Below are 17,660 nucleotides of genomic sequence, written 5' to 3'. Positions count from 1 at the left end.
ATCATAGTAGAATATTGGAAGGTGGAGGTTGGCGAGAAAAGCCTTTGCCCTCCATCAGCCCCAGTTAGCATGGCCCAAGTATAGGGGTGCTGGGAGTTGGAGTCCATCCAACAGCCTCTAGAGGGCACCAGATTTAGGGAAACTGGCATAAAGTGATGCAAGGTTCAAGCGTGTTGAGGGTTTTTAGGCTTCTCCAGTATATATCTATTTATATAAACTTCAGTTTCCGTCTACCCCAAACAACATGGCTCCAAAGTAAGGGTTGATGGGAGTTGTAGTCCCAACAAGAGCACTAGCATTGTTTTATGGCTTTTCCTGTCATTTAGCTAAATAAAGCTTGGCTGGCAACTTGCTCTGCTGGGTGAATGAATGAAGTTCTGACAGTTGCGTTCCCTTGATCAGCTGAGAACAGAATCCTCCCTCTCCGCTATATTCAGCCTGTGCCTTATATCAGTTTCATGGTAGCAGAGCCTTCGAGGTCTAAAAGAGTCTGTTGGGCAATTCTGCTTCTGTCTTCTGATCACTTTTGTTTATATTGTTCCTTTCCCCCTAACCAACTCTGATCTTCTCCTTTTCCTAGGCAAGCATGCCATCCCCAGTTTAGTGAAGAATTTGCCAGGGGGGCAGCAAACGCCGGCTAAGAACCTCTCTGAAGATACTGTGGTCTCTGTGTTAAATACCATAAATGAGGTCATTCTGGATAACTTGGAAGCAGCCAAGAAACTGCGGGAGACGCAAGGCATTGAGAAACTGGTGCTGATCAATAAATCCGGGTGGGTACAGCTCCCAAGGGGGTTAAGTAGAGGGTGCTTGCACAGATTTCTACAAACCCCCCATCCTTCTTTTAGGAAGCTTATGGGCTGGGCTGTTTGTTCTTTTGTAATAATCTTCTGTTCTCTCCTCCTAGGAACCGCTCAGAGAGAGAAATCAGAGCAGCTGCTCTTGTACTGCAGACAATCTGGGGGTATAAGGAATTGCGGAAGCCACTGGAGAAGGAAGGATGGAAGAAGTCTGACTTCCAGGTATTTGGGAGTTAAGCCAGGGGTGGAATTTTCTGAAAACCCCAATGTTGAGCTTATCCACATGGATTTTTTTCTAATCCCCACTTCACTCGCCAAGAAGAGAGTTCTCTCCACTTCAGTTCCACAAAAAAACCAACACTTCTAGCATGTTATGCACAGTCTTAATATGGGTACAGACGTACACTCTAGGATTCCTAAAGTAACCAGCACCTAAACAGAAAAAATACAGCATTACATATAACTATACAAATACAGTTATATTAACATATAAAATTATGCCACAGAAATATAGCACAACATGTGTTTTGACTTTCATATGTGTGACGGTGGGTTTCAACAAATGAGCCCCCCCATCAGCAGAAAGTCTTTTGCAATGGAGGGTCCCCACACGCCCTCCTAATTGACACTGAAGAGGTCAGGGGAGCCCCCAGAACAGCATGTGGGGGAGGAGAGGGGGTGTCATTTCGACTGGCAAGCAGAAATGCTTCCCCCAATCGAACACTTGACATAGTGCAATGTTGTTTCTTTTGTATAATTTTGCATATAATTAATTGGACTGGGTTCAGGCGCTTGATGCACAAGGGTGGTCCAGTGTAAGAGCAAAGCTCTTGATGAGGTCAGAACTGCCAAAATTATGTACAAATCAGTTCAAAATGGATTCCTCCCTCGTCCAACGTTCTCACCTCTACGCCACACTGTGTCGAAAGAGCAAAGGGTGAATCCAGCCTCCCGGTTGAAGGCCTAGGTTCTCAGGGCAGGCTGCATTCAACACCTGCGAAAGCTTGTTTCTGCAGCCCTGTCCTCTTTAATGGGCGTGTTTGTGTTGTGCTGGGGTGCACCTAGAGCCCCCATGGCTGGCAGCCTATGCTTTGAAGTGCTGAGGAAATACTTAGGTAGCTAGGAACATCAGCACTAACGGCAGCTTAAATATACTGGCTGGTTCCTTCTTTTCAGGTGAACCGGAGTAACAGTACTCAAAGCCAGGGTGGCAACTCCTTTGATGACAGCACCTTGCCCCTCATTGATAAGAACCAAAAAGGAGGTAAGTGCAAGATTAGTTGTAACTTTTAACATGATATTTATTTTGTTTAAGACACTCTTCATTATCGCTGAGCTGCAGCAAGAGCCCATTAGTCAAAGAGCAAGATAAAAAAAAAGAGTGAATGCATTTGTTTTGAAAGGGTGGCTCAGTGTTGCAGCAACACAAAATGTCATCAGTCAAAACTGTCGAAAGTTTCAATCTGTAGAAGGATTTTAAGAATATTATTATTTGCTCCTAATCAGTATTTCTAGCCTAGTGAAAGGGAATGACAAAAATTGCCAGCAGGCTTTCTGCTGGTGGGAAACTTCTGCTGTGACCTTAATTGAATGGCTTACTCTTAATGCCGCTATAGATAAGACAAGTCCCACATTAGTCAAAACAAGGAGCAAGGACTTTGTTGCTAACTGCTCTGATTTTTATATTCTGTGCAGACAAGAAATCTTCTCGAGAGGAGATCCAAATGGGCAACATGGGACCAGGTATGGTGAGAGAGAGAGAGAGAGGTAGATTGATTGATTGATTGATTGATTGATTGATTGATTGATTGACTGATTCATTCATTCATTGATTACTGCTGGATAAACTCCAGCACCCTTCTGTGTATAGCTGTGCAGTGTTCTAAACCTGTCTCCAAAACCTAGTGGGCCACAGGTGCTTTGTCATCTAACTCAGTCCTGTACATGTGAACACACCAATACATAGCCAGTCCAGCTGTGCAGATGTTGTGCTAGGTCCTTGCCAGTGCTGTCCATCAACCCCACAGAGGTAGCTAATCCTCCTGCCACTTAGTAGCTGGAAGGCTAGCTTTGCTAAGAATAAAGCACAACCAGTGCTGTTACTGGTAAGGTAAGTTGAGTATAGTTTCTCTGGCTTCAGTGTGATTGTATCCTGCTAATAAAACGCAGTAGGTAGCTGCATTAGGGGGATAGCTTTGCTTTTATGTAGGCATTCAGCCAATGATAGATCCCTTCTAGCCTTTCCAAAATGAAACAGGATTCATCTTTCCCCTCTAGATGCTTACAGCTAATACATTCTCGTTATCTTCAGGTTGACACAGCTTTTCCAGAAACTAAGGCTGGCGCATGTCTCTCTCCCTTAAATTAGCGGGCTTATTGCACTCTAGGGTGTCCCAGGGCTAGGTAGCATTGTGGTGAGTCCTCCCCCCCCCCCCCAGTTCCATTGAGCTAGCTAGTAGGGAGAATACCGAGTGGAGAGAAGAATGCGGAGGGAATGATGGTCAGTGCTCTGTGTGCACACGTCTTCTCATCTGTAAATCGGCAAGGAAGGAAAAGATGATGCTTGTTCCCTGGCTGGCTGGGGAGATGTAAGTTGACTCCGGACGCAGAGGAAGGGAAGAGTGTGTCCTTGCTTACCTTGGGCCCATGTGACGTTTCCTCATATCAAGCCTTCCTCTTCATTTCAGACAATTACTCTACACTGAACGAGCGGGACCATAATAGGACATTGGAACGACCTGGAGAAGAAATGGAATCTATGAAGGGAGCCGCACTGATGGTAAAGACTGGGATATGCCCATTGAGGGAGACCTCTGGGGCATAGGTGTTTCTGGGCACGGGTAGCAAAAAAGATGGGGAGAGAACAAGAGAAGCTTGCTGTCCAAGCTTATTTTTGTAGTTTATATATCCCTCGATAGGTTTAAAAACAAACAAAACCCTCAAAGCTTAGAAAAGCCAAGGATTTCTAGAACTGAATAATGCATTGGGAATAGTGTTGGTACAAACCATTTCTCCCCCCCACCCCACCTCCATACCAGTGTGTTTTGGGGGGCTGCAGTTTTGTTAACTAAACACCTAACCCATGTCTTTGTTGACTATTCACACCTTCAACTCAGCCTCTTTCATTTTCCCCAGTGACTTCTCAGTTAGACTTCTTGCTCCCTTTTCTCCCCTTCCTACATAACAACCCATCCTTACTAACAATGTGTGTGTCTACAGCAGGAGGAAGGGCAGGAATCCTTTGCGGAGAGTGACGCGTTGCTTTATCCTCCTATGGTATGTCCCGTGGCTTTGGTGCTCTTCTGCTTCTGTATCCAAAAGCAGGGGAGAGGAAAATCTGGCCTGTTCCTCAAATCAATAAATCAAGCATTCGCAGGGGCAAAATCTGGGACGTTGCTTAACAATCCACTTTTCAGAGACCCGCCTCACTGAGGACACTTGGAGTTTGGATTGCTTGATTCCATGCCTGCTTGCTCTGTATAAATCTTCTCCTTGTTGCCATTGGACTTGTGGCGATGTTAACCTTGGCTTTCTTGTCTCTCTCCACAGCAGAAGATCTAGAGCTGCCACCATCTGCCTTCTCTGTTTTGGGTTTATAACATACTTTGTATAACACTTTGTGGTGAAATGGACTGACTCTCTCTCTTTTTTAAAAATCTCTTGGGCACACAAGTCCAGCCACCCAGCGCCAAATGACTGGCCCCGCCTGAGCCCACAGGGCCTCACACCTCCCTGTAGACGGCTGCGCCCATCCAATTCCCTGGACACTACTTTTTGTCTGTATTTTTCAAAAGTGCAGCAATTCCTGAAGACCAAATACTCTCGATGGATCTCACTCAAGCGACTAAGGCAGAACACTATAAAATTACAAGCTTCTCATCTGCAGCAGATGATGGAAGCCCCGTGGTGCAGATGGATCTCAGCTGAAAACCTACCATACTGGAACTAGGTTTTTTTTTGTTTTCTTAAATGCAGTGTCTTCTCTCTCCATGGAGAAGAACTCAGAGGACCAGTCTCCTCCTTCTCTTAGCCTATATAATATATTTTTGTGTGTGATTCTTTTTTTTTTCTTGCAACAAAGGATGCTGGAAGTACTGGAACATTCTTGGTGGTGGTGGTAGTGGTGGTGGTTTGGGAGGGAGGGAAGGGGGAGGGGATGACAAAGGAGGGACAGCTTGTGGGTGACTGCCATCTGGGCCATCTGGATGCAAGATGGCCTTAAAGAATATCTCTTTGAGATGACAGCCCTCTGTATCCTCATAGGCTGAGGAAGAATGTGTGGGTTTGCATCTGTTTCCTCCTGTTTTCTTGCTTCTTGGTAGTTTTAATCTGAGAGGGATTAAATCAGCGCCTAGGAAGCTATTTATTTGTGGGAGAAGAGCAGTTCGGGGTGCAGGGGGGTTGAGGGAAAGGTGGAATCGGACCAGAGTACGTTAGGTGAAAGTTGGTGAAAGGGACAGAAGTCTCCCTACCTGGAAGCAGTGATGTTGGCTGTCGAGAGCAGAGGAACCACATTGGTTGTGTCTGGTTTTGGGGTTGCCGGTGGGTAGTTTTGGCTTAAGCAGTGGGTGCCTGGGTTGGGCTGCAAAAAGTGCAGAAGGCTGTTGAAGTTGGGAAGCTGGGTGATGTGGAAAGTTTGTGAGGGAGGGAAGACTTGTCTGTAAATATTGCCCAAATCCTCCCATGCAGGCAGGGGAATGAAAACTCTTAAATCTGTCACTATGTACACGTGCCTTTCTTCACCACTGTGAAAAAGCTTTGTGCCCTTGGTAGTTTTGTGTGAGAAAGGCAAAAGGGCTTGGGCTGGGGAGATGGATATTTTGGCACAGAGTTGCACTCCTGCTTCCCCCCCCCTCTCCCCCTCTCCCTCCCTCCCTCCCTCTCCCCCCCCCTTGAACTAGAACCAGAATCCTAATTGTAATTGCCATGGTGCATCCTAGTTGAGTGAGAGATCAGGAATGAATCTGTCAACCACCTAAAGGGCTCATGGGTTGGGGAGAGGTGTGAAAGCATGGTTAGGCGAGGGTTATGCTGTGCACCTTAATAGCTCACCTGTTTGGGGGAGCAAGAGGAACTTAGAGGGTCTGCTTACAATCTTTGTCCTAATCTGCAAAGCAGCAGTAAAGGGGACAATAGTGACTAGCTCTGGGCACCATATTGGTGACTCCCACCTTTCTTTTTTTCTACGGAAGATGACTGCAGTCTTTCCCTCCCTCCTCCGTCCCAGCCTCCCAAGTTCTGCCTCTGCCTAGTAACTGGAAGGAACTCTGTTGCCCTCAACTCCTGGGATTCTCTCCACACTAACAATCCACATTGCACAAGAGGGGGTGGGGGAAGGCCTAAAGTGGAAGATTTTTCGGTGCCTCTGATATGCTCCTATCCCAGTTTTTCTTTCCTTTTTGGGGGGAGTGGGAGGGATCAAACATGCAAATCAGCCTTCTGAGGGAGGAGTCACTTGACTTTTTCTAATGTAAAACACTATTTCCTTTTTTATTTCCAGATAAACCAAAAAAAGCCCCTTCCCCACTGACCAATTCAATGCTGTAAGAGGGACTAATAATTCACTGACTTCTTTTGTTTTCCTTTTCCTTTGCACCCCTGGGGGAGGGGAACATCCTGCTGTTCCTTGAGTCCTGTGCTCACTCTGTAATGCTTTTAAAGTGAAATGATTTTTATATAAATAAAGTTTTAAAGTGTGTATTTGTTAAAATGGAATTGCCTTCTCCAAATATTGTTGAGTCTGTCATTTGTTGTCTTCATATGTGCTGCAGACAAATATCCCTGAATATTCACCAAATCAGACTAGATTCACTTGGCAAGAGTCAGACAGGCTTCTTCAGGTGAATTGTAGCTATAAAGTGAACCAGAGACCCTGAAATGTCTTCCCAGTGAAGATTTTACACAGACCATCCACAGCATGGTGGCAATCGTCCACCTCCAGCTACATTGCAACAAACTAAACTTTTAAACCTACCCAGTAAACTTGTCAGTAGGACGATTTCTTGTTTTGAAAGTGCCTTGTTCTTCTTCCCTCTGAGCCAAGAGTTAGGAGGTTTGTTTTTTTAACAAAATAAACTATTAATTTTTAAATTAAAGACAAAATACAAGTACTGTAACATCAAACATACTGATTCAAAGGGCGGAGGAAGGAGAAATACTAGGATGGATTACAGGGAAGGGAAGAAAATGGAAAACAATACCTTATATTAATTCATGCATCTTTTATCATCACAAGCAACATCAAGAAATCACTTTATCTCAGTATTCTAAAATATATCTTCTCCACAAACTTAATTGGACCATTAGTGGTCTATGTTCTGTCTCTAGTTGTATTCATGTATGTCAAAAATTTAGCTCAAATAGCATAAAAATGATCTGATTTAGATCCTCCCCTACTTAATTTTTTTAAATATGTGAGATGCTCCGAGAGAGCTATACCTCATACTCTACCAAGCCAAACAACCGAGGGAGGTGGAAAAGATTTCCATTGACTGGCTGTTGACATTCTTGCTGCCCCTAGTAATAGAAACTGAAGGGGCAGCAGTATTGCAGGATCACTAGAGAAAGCCCACTGACTGCCTACTTGCCATGAAATGCAATGGAAGGTCCAAGCTTCTGAAAACTAGAGTTTCCTCCCTTGCCACCATCCCCCCCCCAACAGATGCTGCAACTTTGGTGGATAATATGAACATGAAAAACACTGAGAAAGAGAAGCCTTGTGCGAATGAAAACAATGAACTGGAGTTTTGTTTAGTTCTTCAAAAGATGAAAACGAGTTTTGCCAACATTTGCCATCTCTTGCAACCATGGGGGGGGGGGAGGCAGAGGTTTGAGATCAAAAGCAGCAAACCTATGATGGCACGAAAAGGCAATTAAGAAACCAAGCTAGCTTGCCGTTTCTGTAGTGGAGATGAGAACTTTTAACATGAGAGGGCTGGTTTGTTTGCCCACTTCACAATATACCTCCTAAATAATTGGAAACATAGCACATAAATGTATTCCATTAATTCAGTTTACAACATTTGCTAAATCTTTAGCTTGTCAGGGGGATTGTTTATGTTCTCTAAACTTTCGGATCCTTAACTGCTCAAATATCTGAATTCTAAAGGCTTGATATCCAATACAGTGGTACCTCGGATTAAGAACTTAATTCATTCTGGAGGTCCGTTCTTAACTTGAAACTGTTCTTAACCTGAGATACCACTTTAGCTAATGGGGCCTCCTGCTGCCGCCGGAGCACGATTTCTGTTCTCATCCTGAAGCAAAGTTCTTAACCCGAGGTACTACTTCAGAGTTAGCGGAGTCTGTAACCTGAAGAGTCTATAACCCGGGGTACCACTGTATTTACAAGCCAGGCAATGGGCTCTTCCTAAGGTCTTAGGATATCCTGGGAGGGTGACTTCAAATGTCAGATTGAAGAACATGTGGGATCAAATTTGGATAAATGCTTCATTAAAAATTACCTCCTAGGATTCAGTAATCCGCTCTAAAAATGATACTTGGGTGGATGTCCTCTTTCTCAATGAAGTAATAGTTCCACTGCAGATCTAAAAGGTCCTGACCTTTTAGGTATCTGGAGGGGACCCACCAAATATGTGAAAATCCAGATGGAATGCCCCAGGAGCATAGAGAACTTTCACTGCGGATTCTACAGGAATAGTACCATCAAAAGTGTATTAATTATGATTACATTTGTGTGTGAAGCAGTGCCCTGGAAAAGAAAAACCACTGCTGCAGTGATACATGTATGTACATATTGATGTGACACGAAGCACCTATTATTTATTATATTTATTAGTTACAGGGCTGGCCCAAAATATTTTGGCACCTGAGGCAGGCCCCCAAATGGTGGTCCCCCTCCCTGCCAGGGAAGGAGGAGTGAAGGAAGATCTACATCAGGAACAAGTGGGGAAGAAATATCAATATTGGGATCTGCTGCCCAGGTGGATCCTGTTGCCTCAGGTGGTCACTTCACCTTGCCTAATGGGTGGGCTGGCCCTAATTAGTTGTTTTTTTACAAAATTGAAACTTAAATTGACTTACCAAAAAGCAAATAAAACAAGTATAAAACACCACTTTGAATCTATTGTGTTGGTGTGAATGTGACCATTTGGGCACAGTTTCATATGTGGTGGCCATGTTCCAGGATACAAGTTTTCTGGCAAAGAATCTTTTAAGACATCACTGCTCTTCTGAACCAGATAGGTGTTTTTTCCTGGACCCAGGGCTCAAAGTCTACATCTGGGCTGCCGTGCAAAGATATAATTCATTTTCTACTAGCTGCCACAGGACTGGGAATTGTTCACCAAGTTGATTGTAAGGTGCTGGTGGGGGGAGATGTGGTTCTTTTATTTTAATTTTTTTTTATACCTCTTCATCAGTAGTTCATGGCACTAGCTGGAAAATTAACACAAAGCCACTGTGCTCTTAGAGGAGAAGCAAAGAGTGACAATTTTGCAACAATTTGGCTCCTTTTTTGCATTATGTGATTAGTTGGGGGGGTTTCGTTAAACCTCTGGACTTATCACCAAGGCACCTATTATTTTAATATCTGACAGTTGTCCTGTGTCCTGTGTTTTATCATGAACTTGTGGCCCTTTTTATTATATACCCTCTGGCGCAATACTCCTATGCATATTGTTTTTTGTTACATGTTTTCCCCCCTGTATTACTGCTGCATGCATGGATGGATGATTAATGTGTGTAACAATATAAAAAGCAAATACTAAAAGTATAAAAACCTCTATATTGGATAGTGCCTGTAAGGAATAATATCTACCCTCTTATTTAAATACACAAAGCAGTTCAGAAAGTGCTTTATGGTCTTTATGGTTACTGTTTTCATAAGTCTGTGAAAAGATGAATATTTATTGCAGAACTACTTAGGTAGATCCCTGCCTTCCCTTTTTCCCCTTAAAAAAAAAAGAACCAACTTTGAGCTATCCACTTTCTCATATCAATATCCTTTCACATAGGAACATTTTCTTCTTGGAAATGTATGCTCCCCTGTGTAAGTCAGTGAGCCATATTCCTCCTTCACTCTGTTGTTCCATTTCCACGACTTTCGTATCTCCATCATCGGGCCAGTGTGGTGGTATTGTTATATCAGAAAATCTCATGCATAGAACTACAGAGGTTGTGTCTTAATTTCTTTCAATTCACTGAAAGAGAGAAAACAGAACAATTTACCCCCTTTCCACATCTCAAAATTGAAAATGGGATGGGGGCATTTCTCCAGATGATTACTTGGATGATTATTACTCAGAACCCAGATTATTACTCGGGCGACTTGTTAAGTTTTTGTTTCTTCAGTAAATAAGGTCCTGGAGTTTATCACTGTGATGATCACTGTGTAGAAAGAGAAAAGGAGCATAGGAAGGAGATAACTTCACTAAGGGCCCTCCTGCATAGAGTGGGGTGGGTGGGTTATGGGGTGGAAAGAGACTGGACCAACCTCTATCTGTCTATCCTGTTGAAGGGCAGCCATAGTACTCAGCACCCAGGAAGAGTAGGAAATTGCAGAAAAATACAACTAGCAAGCATAGGGCTAGTTAGTGCATGAAGGGGTAAAGGACCACAGAGTTATATTGCTAAATAGACTCAGCTAGGTCACACCCCCTCTTTTCTGGAGAGGGAGGAAGTGACGTCTCTCCATCATGCAACAATATGGACATGTGTAAGCTTGCTCCCAAACTTACAGCACATGCCTGGAACACTATTCTGTACTTTCTACCCAAGAGTGTTATATGCCTGTATTAGCCTTGCTGCTGCTTGGTACAATGCATGATTAAGACATTGAATCTGTAAGTAAGGCATTTTAAACTTACTCAACCGTGTGTAGTCTGCTGATTGCAGGAGTAGAAGAACGTGGCCAACTGCTGTGTGCAGCTGAACAGAATAAAAATGGTGCAACAACCTATATTCCTATATATTCCTATATATATATTCCTATATTCCTACAGCTTAACTCTGCTACCTGGGCGCTCTCTCTGTAAGAAAGTGCACGATGCCCCACATTTTGAATTCAGGAACCCAGCTGGTTTCTTTTGTTGCTCACCCACACATGTGGGCACAAGGATTCATATAGCTTAGTCCGTAGAGCACGACTCTCTTAATCTTGGGGTCTTAAGTTTGAGCCCAACTTGGGCAAAAGCTCCCTGCATTGCAGGGGGTGGAACAAGATTACCTTCATGGTTCTTTCCAACTCTACATTTCTACAATTCTAAGACCTATTTAATTCTCCCCACAGGAATTTCCCTGCATGTTTGCAGCCTTCAGGGGAGCTTGCACACAAGGCCTATAACAGAAGGCCTCGCCCCAGATGGTTTGTCCTCCTTAAGACAGGCAAGACCAGCCTCTTCATTAGGGTCACCCCAGGCTGATTATGGAGGACTGAGAAGGTTTGCAGATCATCTTGTAATATTTATGTGGTTGCCACCTAGTGGCCAAAAGGCAAAGGTATGCTAAAAACTGTAACAGGAACCAAGAAGTTAAACTAGCTATTGCTCACCTTGCTGGTGTAGCCTGCATTTATTATACATATGAATGCATTGACAGTGGGCCTAGTGAGGCATTTTAAGATCACCAATTTCCGGCTTCCCTGCATGCCCCTTTCCACCTATACCAGGGGTCTGCAAACTTTAAGACAAAAAGAGCCACTTGGACCCGTTTCCAAAGGGAAAAAAAACTGGGAGCCGCAAAACTCGTCATTATAAAAATAACCTTTTTCTCACTTTTTTATTATTTCTTTGTTTGACCCCTCAGAATTACTCCTCCTCATAGAAATAAACGTTAAATTAACAAGTTACCTTTTTGTGTGTGTGTATTCTTCACTCCCCTTCAAAACAGTGACCAGCGTACATGCCCCCTTTCAATGCAGTGACCAGTGTACATGCCACTTACAATGTAGCGGGCGGGCGAGTGGGAAGGTGACGTTGGGACGGTGCGTGACTAACGCACGCACCGCCCCCATGCAACGTCACAGCCAGTACAGCACCCGCCACAGTGGGGAGTGTCGGGGCGCACAATGCGCCTCCTCCCCTTGCTAGTATCCACCCCGGAGCCGCAGCAAAGGTGTAAAAGAGCCACATGCGGCTCCGGAGCCGCGGGTTGCAGACCCCTGACCTATACAGACTGCTGCTGCTGCAGGAGAACCACTTTCCACAGTGGGATCCCACTGGGCTGCAGTTTGTCTGTTGAATACCAGAGTTGTGTAGGTGCAGCAGCCAATCATCTGGATCAGTCTCTATAGAAATGTCACTCTCTCAAGAGGATTCAAAGGCCTCAGGTGCCCTTATAAAGTGAGGTCTCTCTACCCCAGAATTTTGTATACTTGAACGCCTGATCTGTTTTCCAAGTAGCTCATCAAGGGATAATTGGGCTGTGAATCTTTCACCCATAAGGAGCAAAGTGTGAATCTCTTGGCCCCCCAGCTGAGCTTATATAAAGCCAGCAGCTCCCCTGTTCAGTTTGCCTGCTGAGATGGCCAAAGGCATAGCTATGCATAGTCAGGTCTTGGTGGTTGTAATTTGTGGCGTGTGACTGATGCTCTGAGCAGTTAGAAAAGAAAAGCTGAGTGGGCCAGTTTGTGTCAAGCTAGATCCTGATTCTGCTTAAGGATCGGGCTCATGGAGTCCGTAAGCAGAATCCTTCTCTGCATGCAAACATAGTCTGCAGTAAAACAGGAGAAAAACCATTTTTACTGATTGCTTGCTCTTGACCTGAAGTCAGCTCGGCTGGTTTTTGTGCTTTATTTCTGCAGAGGCTACTTCTCAGTGACTGCAAGATTGGCCCTGTGATTTAAGGTATGTATTCTCTCCTCTCTGATCCCAGTTTGCTATGAGGACACAAGCTTAGTTTTCTTGCATTCTTATCAGAGCCTGTTCAAGGCATTTTGCTGTGGGAGGCAGAAACATGCAAACACTTTCCCCATGTAAAATGTGTACATAGCACCGAAGACTGGTTTTCCTGGGAGTGTAAATACAATGACAAAAAAATTAAAGCCTGATAATTCACGCTCCTTCCATGACACCCAAAAACGGTTGCCTGAAAGGCAGGGAAGTTAACATTTTTCTGTCCTTTCCCATGGCTACCCAAGCCTGTATCTACCTGCAGAAATCCGTTAGCTCCCAATACCACTCCTGGTAATTGACAAAACCAAAGACAATTTCTGAAAACAAATGCTATAGGAATAAGCATGTGTATTAGGAACACATGTGTAATGTGCTTCAGCAGCAGAATGCTGTTATCAACTTTTGTTTGTATCATTTGAATTTCACTTTCATTTGGCATTCCAGGCTTATGTTCTTTCTTTGACTCAGAAGATCAGAACAAAATATGGTGTAAGTGTGCACTGTATAACATAGAAGAATCTGCTTGCATTTGTTCTGGAAAGGTTAGCCATTGAATCAAGCATGGATTAATACAGAAGGTGGAGTTGGATTGACTTCCAAATTGATGTACAGGGTTCCATCTTTAAGATGATTTGATCCCCCTTCTCAATTGCATTCCTTTAACAAAATTACATATTGTGTTTAGATCCCCACTGAGTGTGACACTGGAATATTTGTTTTTCTGTTCACAATCTTACAGAGTTAAGCGCATCTACAAATATTATTTAATGGGCTTGATTCTGCTTTGGGTTGTGGCAGTGTGCTTTGCTGAGCAAAACAGGAAGTTGCCTTTATAATGAATCAAATTATGAGTTCATGTAGCTCAATATTGTTTTTGCTGACTGGCAGTGGGTTTCAGGCAGGAGTTGTTCCCAGATGTCAGAAATTGAGCCCTAGACTTCTACATGCACAGCATGTGCTCTGTCACCAAGCTATGGTCCTCTCCCAAATAAAGTCTCCAAGAAAATGAGTGACGACTCCAACTTTTAACTATCTGAATATTAAGTGAATCTTAATTAACTTAATTTGTAGTTTTTATGGATTGTACAAGAACTAATTCCCATTAAATGTTGCCCATAGTGTGGCATGAACAAAAGGCAACTACGCTATTTGTTGCTTATCAGCGTTATCCCTCCTGGTTTTCTTTATAGAGTATATATTGTTTTAAAAGTATGTGCTAACCCAGATTTTTCTTACACTCCACCCAGGGTCTTTTACACAATTCTGTTGACTAATGCTACATTTAAATTTCTTTAGCCTCATATTTTTCTGTCTTTCTTAGGCTAAAGAAAAATATAACTAAGGGTCCCTAGGAGCAAAAGCATAAACTCTCCTCAGGTGTTGGATTTTCTCTCTCCTTCCAAGGACAGCTGAAAAAATAAAATTGGAAAAACAAACAAATGAATAAATAATTGAGCAGTTGCAATGGAATTTTAACTGGTGTCCCATCTTCTTTTTAGTTTTCTGATTAATATTGTTTTGTTTTGTCTCATACTTTTATCAATGTAGTTTATGTTATATACACGGAAAAGAATTTGGTACCTTTTTATATTTTGTTTATGCTTTGATTCTTCAAGACACGAGGGGCAGGAGGTTAAGTTCTCTCTGTGAAGTCTTTCAACTTGAAATCAAATGTCAAGACTGGGGAAGGAATAATTTCTGTTCAACAAGGAGCAATAGGAGTTTCTTTCCCCAGTATCTCCAAGTAGGGCTGCAAGATAATCCTTCCTGAAACTCTGAAGAACCACTTCCAGTCAGTGTAGACAAAACTGAGCTTGATGGGAAGATGGTCTGACTCAATATAAGGCAACTTCCACTGCTACCATTCTAATTCCAGAGAGCCAGTGTGGTGTAGTGGTTAAGAGCGATAGACTAGTAATCTGGGGAACCGGGTTCGCGTCTCCGCTCCTCCACATGCAGCTGCTGGGTGACCTTGGGCTAGTCACACTTCTTTGAAGTCTCTCAGCCCCACTCACCTCACAGAGTGTTTGTTGTGGGGGAGGAAGGGAAAGGAGAATGTTAGCCGCTTTGAGACTCCTTAGGGTAGTGATAAAGCAGGATATCAAATCCAAAATCCAAATCCAATACTCCAACTAAGAGGTTGGAGATAGAGGCTTGATTGAGTCGTGCCTATTGGTGGAACTTGGGTTCCACCAAAGTAAGATTTTGAATTGTTGAACCAATCTCAGAAGGTGATTCACATAACTATATCCTGATGGTTTCAAAATGCTGTTGAATAGGTTTTGTGAATGATTCAACACTTGTCCACTTTGTGAGTCACTACAACCAGGCTTAACCCATCCTTGGAAAAATGTCAATCATATGGTGAATTGTGATTTTGGGAAAAATATACAATGTCCGTTACACATCTTAAATGACCAAAAAGCCAAATCGGGTTGACTTCATTATATGCAAATGTCTATGAATGAAACTTGAAACTTACTTGTATCATCATGAGACAGAATTATGGCTTTGTTCAAACCAAAGATAATGAAAGTGGACTCAGATGTCCTTGATCTGGTCATTAGAACAGCAAATGTTGGGATTTTCCATTTGGTAACTCTTTATCACCAACACATCTTTGTCTGTTTCTCTCCCCCTCCTCCTGTTTTTGATGCTGGCTGTACATGCAACACCAAGACTATGCTGAACAACACCTCGGCCCCTGAATTCATCCTACTGGGCTTCTCTGGATTCCAGGAGTTCCGGATCCTGTTGTTCTTCAGTTTCTTGGTAGTCTACCTCTTCATTCTCCTTGGCAATGCCTTGATCATTCTCCTCTCAAATATGGATGTGGCTCTACATGTCCCCATGTACTTCTTCCTGAGCAATTTCTCATTCCTAGAGATGTGCTACACCTCAGTCACAGTTCCCCGGCTGCTGGGGGACTTTCTCAAAGGCCCCCAAGCCATCTCCTTGCAGGCTTGCATCACCCAGATGTATTTCTTCTTTTCGCTTGGTACCACAGAATTTTTCCTCTTGGCTATTATGGCCTATGACAGGTATTTAGCCATCTGCCAGCCACTGCAGTATCCTGTGCTCATGAACAGCTGTGTCTGTGCTTGCCTAGCCTGCAGTTGCTGGCTGGCGGGCTTCCTGACCCCCTTCTTGCCCATAGCCTTCATCTCCCAGCTCCCCTTCAATGGCAGCAACCAGATCAACCACTTCTTCTGTGACACGAGCCCCTTAATTAACTTATCAACTGGAGACACCTTCATGGCTGACACAATGGTCTTTCTTGTCTCTGCAGTGATTGTGCTTGTGTCCTTTCTCCTGACTTTGACTTCTTATGCCCTGATTGTTTCTACCATCTTGGATCTCCCATCTGCTTCTGGAAGGCACAAGACCTTTTCCACATGTGCCAGCCATCTCACGGTGGTCACCATCTTCTACAGCACTGTCATCTTCATGTACCTCTGTCCACATTCCGGTCAGACTTCTGAACTGGAAAAAGTGGTATCTGTGTTCTATACTGTCATCACCCCAGTGCTGAATCCCATCATCTATACCCTCAGGAACAAAGATGTGAAAAAAGCCTTGGGAAAGGTCCTCAGCCGAGTAAAGAACACGTGTCTGAAGAACACACAGAGAACTGCCCTTATTGTATTGTCATGAACCTCGGCATACTCAAGTTGTTTGTGCATTGCTGTGAATTTGCACTGAGAATTTTGTAAAAAGACAGGTATTTGTTAAATGCATTTTAGTTTATATTAAAACTACATTTCAAGGTCTTTGTAAAGAAACATGGCGACATCCCAAAAGAGTCATCTAAAAATAATTACAAGCAATATATTATCAACACACAATTTGTGCTGAGCACTTGTCTGCAGGGGTCTTTTGTTGTTGGGGTCCATTATTCTTCCAGTGACAGACATAAAAAACTTCATGCACTAAAGCCAGGTTAGGGGAGATCTTTCATAAGTTCAGGACAGATATATTTACATTACAATAACCCTTAGCCAACATTTGCTAGGTGTTCCACATGGACATGATAAAAGCTTCAAGCAGAACAGTCCAACTATTAGGACAGAATACTAGCAGTGATGGTGAGCATGAGTGAGTGAAAAATATTAGAGCTGAGAATTTGAAATACACATTCAAGAGAAGCAGCTGCTGTTGCCTTTGCACTTCAGCATGTAGAAACTACACATTTGAATGTTCTCCCATGCATAGCCTCACCACCACAAACACATACATACACACACCTTATCAGGGAAAAGGGTTCTATCATAGTCTTCTTGCAGGCATGCTCATTTTCTACTCTTTGGAATTTTCTTTATATTCAGCCATACAATACTATCCTCTGCCACCTGAAGTGGTAAATTCCACCAGAAGCAGCACTTGTTTCTGCTGATCATGGAACTTAGCTTGCAAGGTGGCTATGGATGACTGCAGTCATGAGCTGGTTCTCTGTAGTATCTGGCAAACATTGTGCAACTGCTGGTAGTATTTTTCTCACATTGTGTCTGGATTAGAGATGGGAAGGCCTGGAAAAAACTAGAAAAATGGGGGGGACAGGTCCCCCCCCCCATTTTTCCAGTTTCCCCCCAGGCCTTCCCATCTCCAGTCTGGATGCTGTAGGGACTGGCTTCCCACTTGGTGAGAGTGGGGTACACATGTCATACCTAGGATAAAAGGTCATTTGTAGCCACCATATTTTATAAGGGGAAGCTGGAATTTTTATTTCTAATCCCAATGCAGGGATCGCTTTAGTCCTGGGTCAACCACAGGGACCCCATGTCTATTTCCATTCCCTTCTTAGCTCCTGTAATGGAGGTGAAATGTGATGTTCTTTAAACTCATGGCAATAAGGTGAATTAATGGTTGCCAGAGTGAAGTCTTTACCTCATAACTTTCTCCACGACCCTTTTAACTGGGTTGTGCCCCTGCTCAGGGTCTTTATTTTTGTTGTCACGCTTGTGGTTGGAAAGCATTGTCCATCCAGATCAAACTGGTTAGTGACTCTGAA

The 17,660-nt window shown here is 43.4% G+C and overlaps 2 protein-coding genes across 11 annotated transcripts in view; both read left to right on the top strand.

Annotated features, from left to right (window-relative positions):
• The window catches only part of CTNND1 (catenin delta 1), a 62,447-nt gene extending 55,932 nt beyond the window's left edge, over positions 1 to 6,515 (top strand). For 7 of the 10 annotated variants that reach the window (XM_081170775.1, XM_081170772.1, XM_081170780.1 and 4 more), the window contains 7 exons: positions 581 to 773; positions 908 to 1,022; positions 1,977 to 2,064; positions 2,496 to 2,543; positions 3,488 to 3,579; positions 4,020 to 4,076; positions 4,350 to 6,515. In XM_081170775.1, coding sequence (XP_081026901.1) covers positions 581 to 773; positions 908 to 1,022; positions 1,977 to 2,064; positions 2,496 to 2,543; positions 3,488 to 3,579; positions 4,020 to 4,076; positions 4,350 to 4,361 — 605 coding nt within the window. In that variant the 3' untranslated portion in view covers positions 4,362 to 6,515. The remainder of the gene's footprint in view (positions 1 to 580; positions 774 to 907; positions 1,023 to 1,976; positions 2,065 to 2,495; positions 2,544 to 3,487; positions 3,580 to 4,019; positions 4,077 to 4,349) is intronic. The other 3 variants (XM_081170776.1, XM_081170779.1, XM_081170778.1) reach the window with 3 other exon arrangements.
• Positions 6,516 to 12,473: 5,958 nt separating this feature from the next.
• On the top strand, positions 12,474 to 16,368 carry LOC308573773 (olfactory receptor 11L1-like). The gene is made up of 2 exons (XM_081171056.1): positions 12,474 to 12,538; positions 15,332 to 16,368. Exon 2 carries the CDS (start codon positions 15,335 to 15,337, stop codon positions 16,304 to 16,306), a length of 972 nt encoding a protein of 323 aa, XP_081027182.1. The 5' UTR covers positions 12,474 to 12,538; positions 15,332 to 15,334; the 3' UTR covers positions 16,307 to 16,368.
• The last annotated feature ends 1,292 nt before the right edge of the window (positions 16,369 to 17,660 follow it).

This window comes from Podarcis bocagei, assembly GCF_964188305.1.
Source record: "Podarcis bocagei genome assembly, chromosome: 1".
Lineage (NCBI taxonomy): Eukaryota > Metazoa > Chordata > Lepidosauria > Squamata > Lacertidae > Podarcis > Podarcis bocagei.
This window is presented reverse-complemented; position numbering and strand designations above follow the sequence as displayed.

Bases quoted from the DNA above. Each gene is read 5' to 3' on its own strand.
- LOC308573773 (XM_081171056.1), top strand. From the start codon at position 15,335: ATGCTGAACAACACCTCGGCCCCTGAATTCATCCTACTGGGCTTCTCT.